The sequence below is a fragment of the Delphinapterus leucas genome, chromosome 3 (assembly GCF_059928025.1).
Source record: "Delphinapterus leucas isolate spDelLeu-1000000601 "Yukka" chromosome 3, BTC_Dleu_Yukka2, whole genome shotgun sequence".
NCBI lineage: Eukaryota > Metazoa > Chordata > Mammalia > Artiodactyla > Monodontidae > Delphinapterus > Delphinapterus leucas.
The window spans coordinates 31,188,636-31,206,677 of NC_143131.1; the positions used below are offsets into that span (position 1 = coordinate 31,188,636).

The 18,042-nt window shown below is 44.6% G+C and overlaps 1 protein-coding gene across 3 annotated transcripts in view; it reads left to right on the plus strand.

Annotated features, from left to right (window-relative positions):
• The window catches only part of SKP2 (S-phase kinase associated protein 2), a 73,728-nt gene that overhangs the window by 1,920 nt on the left and 53,766 nt on the right, over positions 1-18,042 (plus strand). For all 3 annotated transcript variants that reach the window (XM_089908762.1, XM_089908761.1, XM_022599278.2), the window contains exons 3-7: positions 9,663-9,774; positions 11,893-12,036; positions 13,003-13,137; positions 14,598-14,696; positions 15,893-16,023. In XM_089908762.1, the coding sequence (XP_089764888.1) occupies positions 9,663-9,774; positions 11,893-12,036; positions 13,003-13,137; positions 14,598-14,696; positions 15,893-16,023 (621 nt within the window). The remainder of the gene's footprint in view (positions 1-9,662; positions 9,775-11,892; positions 12,037-13,002; positions 13,138-14,597; positions 14,697-15,892; positions 16,024-18,042) is intronic.

An 18,042-nucleotide genomic window follows, 5' to 3' on the forward strand; every position in this document is an offset into this window, starting at 1 on the left:
CTACCCTCATGGAGCTTCTGTTCTAGAGAGAGGATGAAGTAAACATAAGTCTGGTGTGTAGTATATGAGAATAAGTGCTATGGCTAAAAACAAAAATAGGACAAGCCAAGAGGGATTGGAGGTCCTGGGGCGGGAAGCTGGTTTGTAGGGTATTAAGGGAATGCCTTGCTTGGACAGTGAACTTTAAACAAAGGCTTAAAGGAGATGAAGGAATGTGCCATGCAAGTATCTTGGAGAAGAGAGCCCCAAGCAGAGGGAGCAGCTAGTGCAAAGACCCTGGGGCAGAGGAATGTTATGTTTGTTCAAGGAACAATAAGGAAGCCATATTCCCAGAGTGGATGAGCAAAGGGGAGAGTAGTGGGAGGCGGGCTAGAGGTGCTATTGAGCGGAGTTGTGATGTGACCTTTTAAAAGGACACACTGATGTGTTGAGACTAAACTTTGGGGAGTTGAGGGTAAAAGCTTAGAGACTTGTCGAGAGGTGTGGGAGTAGTATAAGCAGCAGTCAGCTTCTGGATAGATCCTGACATTAGAGTGGACAGACTTAGGAGACTTTGAAATTGTCTGTAGAAGAGGTTATCATAGTCTAAACTGAAATTGGGTGGGTCATGATGGAGAAGAAGAGACAGAGTCAAGAAATAAAGATGAAGTCTAGCAGAGCCAAGGTAAATAAGTATATTCCTGAATTCCCCCATCTGGCTTTCTTTGACGACGGTTGATGGGTTGGTTGGTTGCTCGCTTGCTTTAAAAAAAAAAAAAATCTGTTTTTTTGGCTTGTGACCTTTTCTATATTTGGTGTTGGATTAATTAGAAAGGCAGTGAAGGATCATGGTGAAGTCAGGCACATCTGGCTTCGAATCCCAATTGTGCTGTTTACCAACCTTGGGAAGTTGTTTGAGCTATCTGTTCCTTAGTTTCTTTGTGAAATGGAATAGTAATACCCACTTCATGGGTTACTGTGAAGATTAGATGAAAGAGTATACATAGAGCCCTTAGCATGCTGCCTGCACATTACACTCAACAAGTAAATCCAGTTAACTTGGTGGACAAAATGACACCCAGTTGAGAGGCTACTTCACTTGTCTTTCGTCCTTAATTCTGTTCGCCTGACCCTGTTCACGTAGATCTTTTCGCTTCAAAATTGAATGTCACTGCTATTTTTAGTGTCTGGAATGCAGCACGAGCAATTTGGTGCTTGACTAACCAAATGTGGTGAAAGACACTTCCTGCTAAGATGGGCAGCTTTTGATGACTTTAGTGCTGATAGCTTCTGACATGGAGTGATTGCTGTGTGTCCTTCCACATTCACACACACGGGTGGAAATACAAATGACATTTTTAAAGCAAGGCATTATGGAAACAAGACAGAAGATCAAGGGATGGCTGCCGTCTTCTAGGAAATTGCAAGTCAAGTTGAGGAGAAAAGAGAATACATAGTAAGAGAAGCTCGCAGCAAAAATGGCAGCTCACGCACTGGCATCTGCTGAGTGGTTCAGGCAGCAGATGCTCTAGGAGGCCAGAGGGAGGGAGCCCCTTGTGCCAGAATGACCCAAAGCTTCCATGATGATGCCAACTGGACGTAGACACGCTTCCTCCTTCTACTCAGCAAAGCGGAGGCTCTGAGAAAAGAGAGAAGGATCTGGAAATGGTCCAGTCACTGAGTCTAGACTGTTAAAATTGACTTCAAAAATATATATTTATCTGAAGTAAGAGAAAAAAAATCATGAGTTTTATGTTTGTTGTGACCTAAGAGAGAGGCAGGGAGGGAAACCAGTTCTATGCTGTGTCTGTGCTTGGAATTACGCACAGGAGAGATTGGTTAATTGGTGTGGAGGGGGAGGGTTAGAGCCAGGATGCAGGGTGAGGGACAGCTGGTGTAGAGGGTTCCCCCTGGGCCTCCAGTGGCGCTGGATCATCATGCAAGCGAGTTTTGTCTGCAGTTGTCGGGACAGGTGGCTAAGAGCGCTGCAGGATTCGGCTGGAACAGGCCACACCTGCTTTCCATTGCTATCTGATGACAGTGGCCCTGGGCTGTGTGAGTTGTTCTTGGTTCTTCACTCGGCAGTCTTTCTTTTCTGCCGGCCCCAAGCCAGACTCACATCTGGTGACTAAATCCTCTTCATCTGTTTAGTTTGGGAGACGAAAACGTTGTGGCCAACCCATACCAGGACAGGTCTGATTGACCTTTGGGGTGAGTGTGTAGAAGGAGTCGGGAGGAGGAAATGGCCCAGTGATGAGGTCAGTAATGGACAGAAAGAGAACAACTGCATCTTATTCATGGTTGTTAAATGCCTGTCCTGGTCCCCCGTCTTCTGCACCCCCCATCTCTCCACCCCCGACCTCCCAAATGGGGCACAGCCATGGAAACGCTCTTGAACTGATTTGTTGATCAGCTCTCCCGTGGCTGTTAAACTGCTTCAGATTCCAAGCCCCACAGTGGTTTTCAGACTGGAGACTCCAAAGTTTAGAGCCTGCTGGTATCCCCAAGGGAACATGTTCAAAGTGCAAAATTCCAGAAATTCTGATCCCAGAAGTCCTGCCTTGAGCCTGGGAATCTGCTTTTCAATATCCCCAGGCAAACGTTTTTCCTCCCTTCTCTCCCTTTCTTTCTTTCCTTTTTGTTTTTTAATAACCAATAAGAAATATATTTTACATTGCAATGCTGGGTGTGTATCTGGAACCAAAATTTCACAAAACTAGATTTCTCCTTACTAAGGTATTTCCTGTGCTCTTCCATTCCATTCTTTCAAAACAATGCTCATCAAATAAATTGATTTCATGACTCACCAATGAATCTCAGCCCACAGCTCCCAAAACTCAGCTCTGAAAGAGCCTTTACAGGACCCTCCCAAGAACCTTTTCTTTGCCCTCTAGCTTCCTTTCATTCATTCAGCAAATGTTGATGGAGCATCGTTCTAGAGATTGGGGATCCAGCAGTGAACATAACGAACCAAAGATCCTGCTCTCCTAGAGCTTGTACCCTGTACCTAATTCTCCAAATCCCAATTTCCATGGTTTCTTAGTTACTCTTCCCACATCCCAGGGTTGAGCATAGAAATATGGGGTTGAGAGGGGTCATTGAGGACCCCAGTTTTAGTTTTTTCCTGTTTTGCTTCTTTCAGTTTTGTCTAGCCAGCCAAAAAATAAAAATAAAAAACCCAAAATACCAAGAGCTAGCATGGTCTAGTGTTTCTCTTAATGATTTGTAGGAAGAGGAAGGAAACCTCATCCCGGATGGCAGAATCTGTTTGTAGTTTCCCAGAAAGGAAGCATGAGTTGTTAATACTTAAAACAAGCTAGCAAAAGCATGAACATGAGGTGAGCCTCCACCCTTAAAAAACAAACAAACAAACAAACAAAAACCCCGGAAAACAGTAGATGTGAATACCTGTACCTGCTTATCCTTCACGTATAATTGTTTATCTGTGCTTAAAGAGACGGGTGGCTTTGAGGATCAAAAACTGAGATGACTTTGGAGTTTGAATTTGCATCTGAGTATAGGTGATGTTCCAAGAAATAAACATGTCGAGTAAGGTGTTACCTATACTGCAAAGTCCTAATGCATCGAAAACTCTTCAACAAGCACTGTTTCCAGAGGACTTCAAGAGGATGGGAGGTGATGAGGTTACAGAAGTGGACAGCTGGCTTTACACCGGAGGAATAAGTGGTGATACTGGTGGCTGAGGGTGGTGACCAACAAGTTTGTGAATCTGGCCAGTTTTCACCTTTCATGGCTCCGAAGTATGTTGAACTGCTTCCATGTCGTTGAAGACTAGAGTCCGTGGGGTTGATTCTTCTCCTTACTGTGCAGGTCTGGTGTGCAGCCTTGGAGGGTTTAGAAGAGGTGAGTGGAAGAAAGACTCGCTCTGGACTTTCTCATCCTCTCTGGGCAGACAGACCAGGCAGCAGTGTAGTCAGGAATCCAGGAAACAGATGGTCGATGTTTTGAGAATTAAATATGGGAAGTAAAATTAGATTAAGCATATCCCAAGCCTGGATACCAGCCCCGGGGGCAGCTACATGAAGACAGACTCTGCCTCTTCTGCTGGAACAGCACCCACTTTCAGGCTGTGAAACACCCCCTGCCCCGCCTCCTGGCCTTCATCCCTACCAGGGGCCCTAGAATCAGCGTCAGTGTGGTCCTGTGATCGGCTCCATGGAGCCCTGGGTACTTGGCTGCTCGCCGAGGCTGTGCATTTTCTCGGCCATCGCGCCTTCCATCTGCTCGCTGACCCGCTGAGAGCTCTCGGCATCTTTGTCTCTCCCCTCCCTCCCAAGCCCTGATAGATTCCTTTTTCTGTAGCAAGTCAGATTTAATTCTCACCTTGTAAAAAACTTGTAGAAAATTAAGTACTCAGAATAGGAGAGAGAATCCTAGGGTAGAAAGAGGGCAGGATTTGGAGTCAGACCTGGGTTTGGATTCCCAGCCTGCCATTTGCTGGTTGTGTGACCTGTACCTTTAGTCACAGTTACATCTTCTCGTGAATCCCCTCCCCCCCACCTCCAAGACTGACAGGACACTACCTGTTTCCCCAGGTTTCTGTCTTTAGCCTCATCCTCCCCAAACACCTATAGGGCCGTGCCATTCCTTTGCAGGTGCTGTGCCCCGTACCACCTGGCCAGCCTTCAGACATCCTCCTCTGTGGCTCTGTGCCTTCACCTCAGGATGTGGGGTTTGGAAACAGACAGAAGAGACCCACGTTGGCCTCTTAGCTCTGCCACCTAATCGTTGATAGCACCTTGGTGAGGTTAATTAATAACCCCGCTAAGACAAGTTTCCTCATCTATAAAATGGGATACTACGACTTAGGACACGGACACATTAGAATTAGTGTGCATTAATAAATGTCTGAGACTTTTTAGGGCTCTCGGTAAATGGCAGTTTTAAGTGCCAGGTTATGTTTTTGTCTATTAGTTTGTCTCCCACTGAGGCCACCAGGCAGGGACTGTGCTTACACACCCGTGCATTAGTTAGTCGCCCAGGAATGTATATCAAAGTGGAGCCTTAGGCCAGCCTTGTCATTTTACAAATGAGGAAACTGGTCCTAAGAGGCCGACAGTCTTGCCTGTCTATAAAATAAAGCCAGCATTCTTCTCTTGGGTGTCAGTCATTCCTTTGTGTAATATCAGTTGAGTACTTTCTAATGTTCATCGCCAGGTTTGTCCTAGGCACCAGGTGTAGCAGTTAATCGGTTAAGGAAGGTTAACCAGTCACACAGATACAGAATTAGCACGTGCACAGTTTGCGTGAAGGGGGAGAAAAAGGTATAACGCATTGAGCAATGATTTAGTGAATGCCTGTTATGTGTCAGGTATTGTCCTGGGTGCTAAATGTGCAAATCTGGGTATGGGGGCTGTGGTGGTGACCTGGGAATGCTCCTCTGAGAGAGTGACACTTAAGCTGAGGTCTGAAGGATGGCTAGGAGCTGGGCAGGTGAAGATGGACGTTGCAGTGCAAAGCCCTCCTAATTCTAGACTTAGCTTACTTGTGTGGCTTCATTGCCTGGCGTTGCTGTCCTCGGAAAACATCTGCATTCATCGCTTGCCACATTTTCCTTCTAGCATTTGAATTACTGATCTCATATTCTAATTGTTCTTGATTTCTTATGTCTTTCTAATAAAATGGGAAGCATCAAGTTCATTATTTATTTCTCCTGCCCTACACTTCACAACAAGCTTCCCTATTTCCTTTCCTCACCATCTTTGGTAGACATTTTGGTGCCCCATCCATAGCTCCTTGAAGGTCACCATTCCCTTTTATGCCGAAGGCTTTCTTCTCCATGTAGATGACACTGTGTTTGAGGGCTTTCTCTGGGCAGAGGTGCTAGGCAGTCAACATTCCTGCCCTTTCCCAGAAGCCGCCAACCAATGACTGACAACAGTTGGTGGATTAATGCCCCAGCACCTGTGCCCTTGGCTGGGACCACTCTGGGGCAGGTGCCATATGCTTCCCTGGAGTGCCCTGCAGATTTGAAACCCAGTTGCCCATAGCGGTAATCTGCTTATTCACATACCCAAATTGGCTTCCTGCCCTTCCATGTCTCGCCTCACTCTTTCCAGTACTTTTGAGATCACTTCCCAAATAAACTACTTTAGTTCATGTTCTCAGGATCTGCTTCTGGGGATCCCAAACTTGGGTAGAAGACAGTTTGGGGGTCTCAGTAAATCATACCAGGCAGCCCTTGTCCAAACCCTACTCCCACCGTGGGTGTTTTCACGTAGGTGAAAATTCCAAGCAGCATTGAAAAGAAAAGGTTACAAGAGGAAAATGTACAGATTTTATGGAGAAAGGAGAGGAATAGAGGCAAGAAAGAGAAAGTTTGACTCTCCGCTGCCTAACCTCTTGTCATAAGTTATTTAATCTTCATAGTGAACAACTTTGCAAGATAAACCTTCTGATTCCCATTCCTACAGATGAAGAAACCGAGCCCCAGAGGGATTGAGTAACTTGCCTAAGGTTCGTAGTCTTGGAGGCAATGTAGTCGAATTCCAGTCGAAGCTGTGCTCCTTCCTCAATCCAGTAGTCCTTACACTTGTGGCGGGGGTCAAGCACGTGGTGTCAGGATGGTCTGTGCAGATCATAGTAAAAATCTCAACATGTTAGGTTCGAAGTGACTAAGTGTGTGATTTTTTTGCCGAATGAAATGCCAGCATCTGATCTGTATACGCGAGAAGCAGCAGAGGTCAGGGAGTTAAGAAGAGTTAATGGAAGAAAAACTTTTCTCCAGTTTGGGGAGCAGGACAGGAGCCCTGTTGGAGAAGCTCTGTCCACACTGACCTTGGACCAGGAGCTGTGTGGCAGTGATGGAGGTTTGTTGGAGCTACCTGCCCAGAACATGGTCCAGGCTCAGCATGGATGATCTATCTGCCTTCCTCCATCTGTCCCTAGGTTTCAGAGCCTCAGTCAGTCCTTTATTTTATTCTCTAGAGAGGGAGGGGCAGGGGTTCATTGAGCAGCTGCATCTCTCCTCCTCATATTTCCGTAGAGGCTGCTTCCCTGACCACTGCTCCACCCCCATACCCTGCGCAGCACAGCACCCTGAACCCTACCGCAGCCCATGGTGATACTTGCTTGGAATTTCCTGTTTATTTATCTGTGTCTCTGAAAGTCTGAGCAGGCCATGCCTTGTTCATCTTTGTCTGTAGAACAGATCTCAGCATATAGTACATGTTCAATAAATATATGAATGGATGAATGTATCAGGCATTGTGTCCTTAGAATACAAAGACTGTTTAAAAAAAGAAAAAAAAATCGGGTTCTCATTCTCAAGAACCCATGGCCTTGTGGGGGCCTACCCAGATGAGTAAGCAAATAATGAAATCGTGGTTTAAAAAGCCACCTGTTCTTGGTGATGTCATGGGAAGCCGTCCATAGGAGTTGGGGCATTAATGGTCACTTGATGTTAAATTAATAGCAGTCGGGGGCGGGCACAGCATGTACAGAGGCATTGAGATGTGACGAAGGATGACTCATTCTGAGAATTCCAAGTAGCTCCAAATGGCTGGAGCATATTTCTAGATAGTGAACCTAGAAAAATAAGTGGGGCACTGCCAGAAAGCTTTGAATTTCATGCTAAGCAGTATAGACTTTAGGCTGAATATTCAAGGGACACCACTGAAGGGTCTCATTGAGGGATGGGCATGGACGTTTTCAAAAGATTGCCCAGGAATAGGAGAAAAGAGTCGGACTGCCATGTTTATCACTCTCCTCCATGCTCTCTCCAGCTCTCCATCGTGTTCTCCACAGAGCCTGGTGTAATGTCCGTGTTCAGTAAATACTGACACCTTTTAAGTGGGGAGGTGGGAGTGTTAGGGTTCTCCAGTGACACTGAACAAATAGGAGATATAGGGAGATTTATTAATAAGGGATTGGCTTGCGCAGTGCTGGAAGCTGAAAAGTCCCAAGATCTTCAGTCCCAAAGACCTGAGACCCCGCAGAGCAGATGGTACAAGTTTCAATCCAGGTCTGAAGGCAGGAGGAGACCCAGGTCCCAGCTCAGAGACAGGAGAGAGAGACAGTTCTCCGTTCATCAGCCTTTTGGTCTAACCTGGCCTTGGATTGGATGAGGCAAGCCCACAACTGGGGAAGGCAATCTGCTTTTCTCAGTCCATTGATCAAATGTTCATCTCATCCTGAAACACCCTCACAGAGACACCCAGAATAGTGTTCAACCAAAATATCTGGGCATCCCCTGACCCAGTCAAGCTGATACTAAAATTAACCATCACAGAGAGGAGAGGATAGCACTAGAATTGGTGTAGCAGATGGATTGGAGGTAGAGAGAGACTGAGAAGGCAAGTTATTGAACTCATCTAACCACTCTAAATCTAATCTAAATCACTCAGTATTTCTTCGGTGCATACTTATTTCCTTCTAGGCCATTGTCATGTTAACCCGATCTTGTGGGTTAATCTGTACATTCATATGTGAGAGTTTAATACTTGTTGAATAGCTGTTTAGAGTTTGCTTTTATAAGACTAAGAAAACTGGTTTTCCTGCATCCACCTTTTTCTCCCTCCAGTTTATTCTGCACACAGCAGCCAGAGTGATCCTTTTAAAACCTCCGTGAGATGCCGTCATTCCTGTGCTCAGAACCCCCTTCAGAGTCAAAGCTGAGGCTCCTCAAGCCCTGCCTGACCCGGCCCCCCCTCACCCCTCTGACCTCTTCCATCATTCCCACAACTTGCTCACTCTGTTCTACACTGGCCTCCTTGCTGTTCCTTAAAACAGACATGCTGTTCCTGCACCTCGAACACACCCCAGAGACTCACAAGGCTGGCCCCCTCTCTCTTCAGCCTTTGCTCAGCGATCACCGGCTCGGTAAGGTCTTCCCTGGCCACTGTGCTCAGACTTTGAAAACTGGCCCCCGTATTCCCCATCCTGTCCTCTATCCCACGTAAGTTTTCTGCATAGCACTAATCAATTTGAACATATCATGTACTTTTTAACATATTGAACAATTTTTAGCATATCATCTAATATCATGTGATCATTTCCTCCCGCCGGAATGTAAGTTCCATGAAAAAGTATTCTGTCTGTCTTGTTTTCTGCTTTCGCCCCAACACCTGAAATGATCCCTGGCATCAGAGTTAAGTGCTCAGTACATATTTGTTGAATTAATAGATGAGAACACCTTTTTGATATTGCACTTGTAGGTAAATTGACTTCTGAGTGCTTTCTGTAAACCTGAAAGAAGAGGGAGGAAGGTTTGTTTTGCCTTTTAAATAAGGTCACTACTTGATAAATCCACCACTGAATCCACTTCAGAGAGAAGTGAGGCGTTCCTTAGCAACCAAAAGCATCGTGATGTCTTAGACATTGCTGTCTGAGATCTGAGCGGCGTGGGACTTGCTGTGAACCACTGTTAGTATCGTTCTTGCCTAAGACTGGCTGGTGGGCACTGAAGAGAAGAATGTTATGAAAAGTATTCTTGATGTTCTCTTTTCTCCTTTGCTGAAAAAGTATGGTACCCACTTCAGGGTACATAGACAGTGGGTAAACAGAAAAACATTTGTGAGGATGAGGAATTCATTTAGCATTAAATTCCCCTGTTTAAGCTACGTGTTGTATATGCTTTAAGTGCATGAAAAGGCTCAGTAGACTTGATAGGGCAAAAGAATGGTGATGGGAAGACACTTTTTCTTTTTTTTTCCCCCTCAAAGGTGTTTCATGGGACTCCCTTCCAGACGAGCTGCTCTTAGGAATCTTCTCCTGTCTGTGCCTCCCTGAACTTCTGAAAGTCTCCAGTGTTTGTAAGAGATGGTATCATCTAGCGTAAGTATTTTTCACCCCTTCTGCTATATGTGGATGAGGAGAAAAGAAGGGTTATTTATTTATTCATTTGGGTCTGCTGAAACTGAAAACCAAGAAAAATATAGCAGCACAAAGCAAACTAGGTATCTTCTCCCTTTTATTAATAATCAGTGTCTTATTTCAGAGTGAAGAGAGGGAGCTACCGGAAGTGACTTACCCCATTTCTGAAAACCTCCTTTCCCTGTATTCAGTGTAGCCCGTGTTTATTGGGCAACGTACCAAGAGTGAGGGGAGTGATGGGCGTGCGCGAAGGCATAGCTGCTGCCCACCCGCCGGCTGGGCTGGGCAGTGAGTGCACTGAGAGAGAACTCGAGGCTCTGGCATTAGACCTGAGTGGGAAGCCAGCCTCTGCCGCTTAGGCTTTGGGGGAACCTGAGCGAGGTCCTTGACACTTCTGAGCTTCAGTCCCCCCCCATATATTAAATGGGGGTGACGGTACCTTCAGGACAGCGCCACTGTGAGGATGCGGTATAAAGATGCCAGGGCAGTGCTCAGCTCGTAGAAACGTTCAGCGCGTGGCAACCGACAGTTGTTGGGGTTTTTGTTGGTTCAGGGGCAGCACTTTTCAAGTGTGGACGGTGAGCTGCACAGGGTGAGTCTTGGTGAGCTGGGATGGCAGTAACGGGCCAGAAGCGGGGAGGAAATGACTGCCTTTCCATCTTCACCTTTTCTCCTACCCATTAACCTCTGGCCATGCTTCGCTTTGTGCTTCAAGGCCATCTGTCTCTCTTCTCCCTCCACACATCTAGGACTCTCGTTGTGAGATAGCAGGAGCCCCTACCCTTCCCATTCACGGGTGTGCTGGAAATAAGACACTCTAGGTATTTACAGGCGTGGGCTACAGTCGTCCCTTGGTATCCTCTGGGTATTGGTTCCAGGACCTCCTGTGGATACCAAAATCCACAGATGCTCAAGTCCCTTATATAAAATGGCGTAGGACAGTCTGCCTCTGTATCCGGGGATGTGTGGTTGCTTGAATCCGCGAATGCAGAACCCGTGGATAGGGAGGGCTGACTGTATCTGCTTAGAAGAGCCACGGAGAGGTCTGCACACCTGGAATACTGGAGCAGGTAAATGGTGGTTGACTTTCACTTATCCCCGCCCAAGTGACCCCATCTTGATTTTCTTTTTCCGCCGGCTGTCTTCTCCATGCAGAGTCTATTCATCTTCATTTCAACTGTCGTTATATGCCAGGCACTGCAGTCCTGCCTTCTTAATAATAGAGGTTGAATAACATGTTGACAATTTGTGTAGAGTTATTTCAAAGCTCTAGCCAGTGGTCTGCAAGCAGTATTAAAAAGTAAAATTCTTGTGGATATTTAAAATGTCTCCTCATGGGCTTGATCTCATGTTTTTGTTAAATTGAATTAATCTCTGGGTATTAAAGCTTTATCGTGTTTCATACATTTTGGTACCTCGTTTTTGCTTCAGAAACACTATCTAAAATCTAAATATTTTTACTTTTTTCCTTCCCATTAGTTCATATGTATATACCTATATTTTTGTGCGTATATATATATTTTAAGCTTTTAAGATATTGTAAAACAGAGCTGAACTATGGCTTTTTCCTAATAGATATCTGATAACTATGTCTCATAATAAAGTTGTAAAAACTTCCCTTCTTTTAGGTACATTTACACGTTCGTTAGGGTAATAGAGGTAGCCTGTTCATGCTTCACAAAAATGGCAAGTGGGATCATTTGGGCCATTTTGAACCTATCTACTCGTTCGATAATCAGTTGAGTGATTTGAACAATCATTTTTAAAGTTACCGAATTGATTCGAATCCTGCAATTGTATTCTCTGGTTCTAGATCATTGCATTGCACCTGATAGCATTGAACCAGCTAAACTGGAAATCCATATAAAGAGGAAGATAAAAGCTTATGCGTGATAGGACCAAGAGCTATTCAAAAATGCCTTAAAAATATCATAGGTAATTGTGTAGTCAAAAACAAAGGTGCCTTCGGAATTTGCTTCAAGGCAATTTAGTGGCCGTGTCCTCACGTTAGTAACGGTGTCGAGGGCCTCCAGTAACCAGTGTCCCGGCTTACCAAACACAGCACCTCTTCTTTCCCAGGTTTGACGAGTCTCTCTGGCAGACCTTAGACCTCACCGGCAGAAACCTCCACCCAGATGTGGTTGGTCGGCTGCTGTCTCGAGGGGTGGTTGCCTTCCGCTGCCCACGATCGTTTATGGACCAACCGTTTGTTGAACGTTTCAGGTAAGAAAGGAAAATTCCTGGAAAATCTTGGGATGGAAAACAGATCAAAATGTCTTTTTTCCTATATTCAGCTGTATGCCCTATGGCAGGTCACCTGTGCATAATGTAGAGTTAGTTGCATATCTTGCCGCGTAGCCTTTGTATTGAGACATGGCACAGGTTTCAGTGACATCATTCCCATTTTAACGCAGGGTTGCTCTTGGGCTCTTCCCAGGGTCTTAGATGTACTTGGGGTCCTCAGTAGATGGGTGTCCGGAGTCCCATGAGGCAGGAGCCAAGCAGAGCCCTCACCAACAGATGCAAGGCAGCCTAGCTATTTCCCCACTGCCCATTTCTGATCAAGAAAAAATGTGAGGCATCCTTTCAGGCTTTGTTACTCTTGAGTTTCTGATCCTACTGTGGACAAATTTGCATCCGGAAAAAAAAGGCCCTCTTTTGGTGTGTGTGTGTTTGTTTTTTTTTTTGCGTTACGCGGGCCTCTCACTGTCATGGCCCCTCCCGCTGCGGAGCACAGGCTCCGGACGCGCAGGCTCAGCGGCCATGGCTCACGGGCCCAGCCGCTCCGCGGCATGTAGGATCTTCCCGGACCGGGGCATGAACTCGTGTCCCCTGCATCGGCAGGCGGACTCTCAGCCACTGCACCACCAGGGAAGCCCGGCATAACCTTTTTGTCATCCACATCCAGCTCCTTCTCACGGTGCCCGTTAATTAATTTTCTACGTGGGACTATATTGGCACAACATCTGGACTTGGCAAAAATGCTCTTGAATTTTAAAACAAACGAGTGTGGGAATTAGCTAGTAGCAACTTATTTTATGACCAAAACTATAGCTAATATTTGAAATGAGTATTTAGAGTCTTGTCTGTGATGGACTGCCCAGGTGGGGAGGAGAAGGGTCGGATGTGATCTGGATTTGCTGGTGTGAGCCACCTTGTGGAACCTCTTTTTATTCCTTCTGTGTTCAGTCCTTTTCGTGTACAGCACATGGACCTGTCGAACTCGGTGATCGATGTGTCTACCCTCCACGGCCTTCTGTCTCACTGCTCCAAGTTGCAGAATCTCAGTCTAGAAGGCCTACGGCTTTCGGATCCCATTGTCAAGTGAGTGGCAGCCAGGAGCATGTCACAAAGGCAGTTGTTTTGTTAATTTTGTTTCCTGAGTGTACCTGGGGTGTCCTGTCCATATCCAGATGGACTCAGAAAATATCCAGTGCAGTGTACCAGCTTCTGCAAAACTTTCCAGGACTCACCTAGGCAACCAAAGTTTGCATGCTAACTATATTGCCAGGGCTCGTGCTAGGTTCTAGACATACAGGGATGAATCAAGGCATGGTCCCTCCCTCATTCATGGGAGAAACAAGTAATTACAGTGCTGTGTGTTTGTTAGGTGCGTTGGCGAATGTGTGCCAACACACAGAGACCTAATTAAATTTCGAGAAGGCAGCCTTCTCAGAGGAAGTGACTCTTAAGCTGAGTATTGAAAATACGTAGGTAGGAGTTCTCCCCATGATATGGGGAAGGAAGCAGTCTGGTTGGGTCTAAACTCTGAAGTGGTCAGGAATTGCTGGAGCGTGGGGCTCAGTGAGGGAGGTGACAGGTGAGGGTGGTCAGGGACCAGATCATAGTGGAGTGGGCCCCTGCCACGCTGGAAGAAGTCTGGATTCTGTTGTGCGCTGTGAAGAGGGAAGTGTGGTGAAGAGAGGAGAGTGGTTCTGAGGATGGAAGGAACATGTCAGAGTTGAATTTGAGAAAATTAACTCACTGGGCATCTCAGAGGGTCAGTCAGACATAAAAGAAACTAAATTAGTTAAGATACTATTGTATTCATTCAGGTAAGAAATGATGATACCTGATGGGAAAAAATAGATAATGATAATAATAGCAGCTAACATTTATTGAGCACGTACCATGTGCCAGATACTAGATTCTTTAGAGATATTCTGATTTAATCCTCACAGCAACCCCATGAAATATGTTCTTATTGTTCCCTTTTTACAGATGTGCAAACTGAGGAACAGAGAGGCTGAATAACTTGTCCAAAGTCACAGTTAGTAGGTGGCAGAACCAAGATTTGAACCTGGCAATATAGTATGATTCCAGAACTCTCACTCTTAATCACTATTTCACTAACCTGAGGCATTTTGGAATGTAGAGGAGAGGGCAAGATTGAAAGAACCTAGTGACTTTATAAGTAGAAGTTTACCAATTGTGGGTGAAATGGAAAAATGTTTATTTCATTGCTGGGTTGTTTTTTTTTTAAAGTACATTGATCCGTGTTTGTTGTGGACTGACTCTCTGTGCCAGGCACTGTTAAGGCCTTTATTACATTATATCATTTAATTTTAACAACCTACCAAAAAGGTACTGATCTTGCCATTTCACAGATGATAATAAACGAAGGCAAAACGTCCTGCTTGGTGTCATCCAGATAGTAAGATGTGAATTTAAACTCACTTCTGACTCAGAGGCCTGTGTGCTTTTAACTGTCTCACTTAGCCTCATGCTTGTTGACTGAGTGAGTGTCTTGTTGGTGTTCTTATGACTTTGTCTTCTTTCTCCAGCAATCTTGCTCAGAACACAAATTTAGTGCGATTAAACCTTTCTGGGTGTTCTGGATTCTCTGAATCTGCCCTGAAGACTTTGCTGAGCAGCTGTTGCAGGTAGGAGAGATTTGAGATTTTGATTATAGAACTGTTGTTTCACATCAGAATAGAATCAAGGAAAAATTTTAAGCTATACCTAACTCTCCAAGCTCTTGATTTGGATAATGCAATGCCTTTTGCCCTCCAAGCTTTCCATCCAAACTCAGAAGCCAAATCGATTAAGTTTCCAAAGGATGCTTGTGTAGTGATCCCTTTTTTTTCTGTGACTATTAAAATACAGAAAATGTAGTAGTGTGTTTATTAACAATATGTACAAACAGTATCTGTTTATACCTGACTTTATGGTCAGGCGTTTTTCCCTATAATATCTGTAGACCTAACTTAACAGTTTGGATTAAATTTGTTATTGCAAAATACACCATGAATTTGGGTGATTCCATTAAAAACATCTTTTATATTATGTAGTAATATCAGTATATAAATAAGGTTACAGAGTTATAGAAATTAATAAGTGAGGGGGGACATGGTTCACAGAATACCCAGTACTGTGTGTGTGTCTGTGTCTGTGTCCTTTTTACTATCTCTTGGTCTCTGTGCTAATAACATTGTACTTATTTCTACTTAATGATCTGTTGAAAGTAGATTGCCTTTGGCTAAGAATGTTATCAATGAGATAAAATGGTAGCCCTACATTTTCTCAGCAGTGCCAGGATTGGGATGTATAGTTTAATGGTTGGACTCTTTCTCTGAAGCCCTCATTTGCTCAGTTAGCAGAGGCCCAATAAGGTAAAGTGGATTTTTGTAATGTCGGCATCTCTTTATTAGGAATCCCCGGTACAATCCAACAGTTTTTTAAAGCATCTCGGGCGCTTGCTCATACTGTGTAGTTGTTTGCTAATAACCCGGGTGATTGAGAAAGAAAGCATAGAGACTAGAATTTTTCCATCTAGTCCTGCAATGAGGTTTGAGCAGGAGAGGAGAGCGCTTCCTTCCTCTTCCAGAAGGGGGCAGCATTCACTAGGCCCTTGGCTCACATCCCCTGGCAAGTTTCTGGAACACACTGGAACAAGATGGGAGAAAGCAGTTTCAGGTGAGCGAATGTAGCTGCTTAGAGGAGCAGAGGTTCTGTGCAGAAAATGGTAAGGAATCGATGGCTTTGTATATTCTTGGTTTGCAGCTTTAGGCGGTGCTACGTCGAGAACTCATTCTGGGTAACGGTTTCATGCTTTCCTTATCACCCCTCTTGTGTGCAGATTGGATGAACTGAACCTCTCCTGGTGCTATGAATTCACTGAAAAGCATGTGCAGGTGGCTGTCGCACACGTGTCAGAGACTGTCACCCAGCTGAATCTCAGCGGGTACCGAAAGAATCTGCAGAGATCGGGTAAGACCTGCCAGGCTGTCGGCCCCTTAACCACAGCAGCCACAACAATAACAGCAGGTTTGATTTCTCGAGCATCTCCTAGGCGTGGTCCTCCATAAGTTGTCTCATTTAATCCAGCACATGTGTTCCTATTCCTATTTTTCAGATGAGGTAGCAGCTGGCTGATCAGAAGGGTCAGGTAAATGCCAACAGCTAGTGGGTAGCAGGGTTGGAATCCAGAATCTGAAAATGGAAACCTTTATCCTTTAAAGCAATTTATGTTTAAGCAGAAGAAGTTCTTTTCATTAACTAAATTGTTAGGTAAAACCCCAACATAAAAATCGATCAGTGCACCGTTTGATCAGTATTAAGCTGTGGTTCTCAACTGGGGATAATTTTGCCTGCAAGGCGACATTTGGCGAAGTCTGGAGACATTTTTGACTCTCACGGCTGCAGGGGTGTTACTGGCATCTGGCGGGTAGAAGCCAGGAATGCTGGTGAACAAGGCACAGGACAGCAGAATAACACACCAAAAAGAATCTGGTCCTAAATTTCAGTAGCACCAAGGTTGAAAACCCTGTTTATAAACCCTCTTTCATATTTATAACTAACTCCTCTCAATTCAGCCTAAGAAGGCAATGAGGTTTTTTAGACAAACACAGACTTGAAATCAGGGGTAATGTGTGACAAAGTCTTTATAAGCCTCAACGTTCAGTTATGCTTTGTCTTATTTGTCTAATATTGACAGAATCTTAATTTGCAAAGATAAGTTTTTGCAAATGGCAAGGTTTTTTTTTATTAAAGTGTAATTGATATATAATATTATATAAGTTACAGGTATACAACAGAGTGATTCACAATTTTTAAAGGTTATACTACTTTTATAGTTATTATAAAATATTGGCTATATTCCCCATGTTGTACACTATATCCTTGTAGCTTATTTCATACCTAACAGTTTGTACCGCTTCATCCCCTACCCCTGTATCGCCCCTCGTCCCTTCTTCTCCCCACTGGCCACCACTAGTTTGCTCTCTATATCTGTGAGTCTGCCTCTTTTTTGTTATATTCACTAGTTTGTTGTATTTTTTAGATTCCTTATATAAGTGATAGCATACAGTAGTTATCTTTCTCTGTCTGACTTATTTCACTTAGCATTTTAACAGTTCCTTCGTGATCTCGGGCTGTGGGCTGCACAGAGCCTAGTTAAGCCAGCCACATACCTCAAGCCCTACCCTCGTGTCTTGATGGTGGTGTCAGCTCATCTGAGTATAAGTGTTTTTATTTATTATAGTTTTTAATATACTTAAAAAGATTTGAACCAAACATTTGCAGAATGTGTCTAACAGAAAAATGTACTGCTCTACATTTTTTCCCTCTAAACACAATTTTAAGTCTGGTTATAGTATTATATAGTCATTCTCAAATATACCCAAAACATGTAAAAACACAAAAACAAATCAATAATCCCGCTAACATTTTGCCAGTCTTTTTTCCTGTTAAAAAGTGTTTTTTTTAATGGGACATGGTGTATGGAATTCTTTGTAACACGTTTTTATTTCAGGTAACCCCATTTTAGTCGCTACACAAATGTCATTTTCAGTGGCTGTGTGATATTCCATCAAATATATTTGTGTTGATTCATTCATAACTTATTCAGTTGATCTCCTTGTAATGAATGTTTAGAATCTTTGCAGTTTTTCCCTTTTTTTTTCTTTTTGCGGTACGCGGGCCTCTCACTGCCGTGACCTGTCCCGCTGCGGAGCACAGGCTCCGGACGCGCAGGCTCAGCAGCCATGGCTCACAGGCCCAGCCGCTCCGCGGCCTGTGGGATCTTCCTGGACTGGGGCACGAACCCGTGTCCTCTGCATCGGCAGGCGGACTCTCAACCACTGCTCCACCAGGGAAGCCCAGTTTTTCCCTTTTATAAGCAACTTTGTACGGACAGAAGTGAACCTTTGAGTGCATTTCTAAGTGGTATTGCCAGCTCAGAGATTAGGTTCCGTTCTCAAGTTTTGGATAGTTATTGCCAAGTGGCCT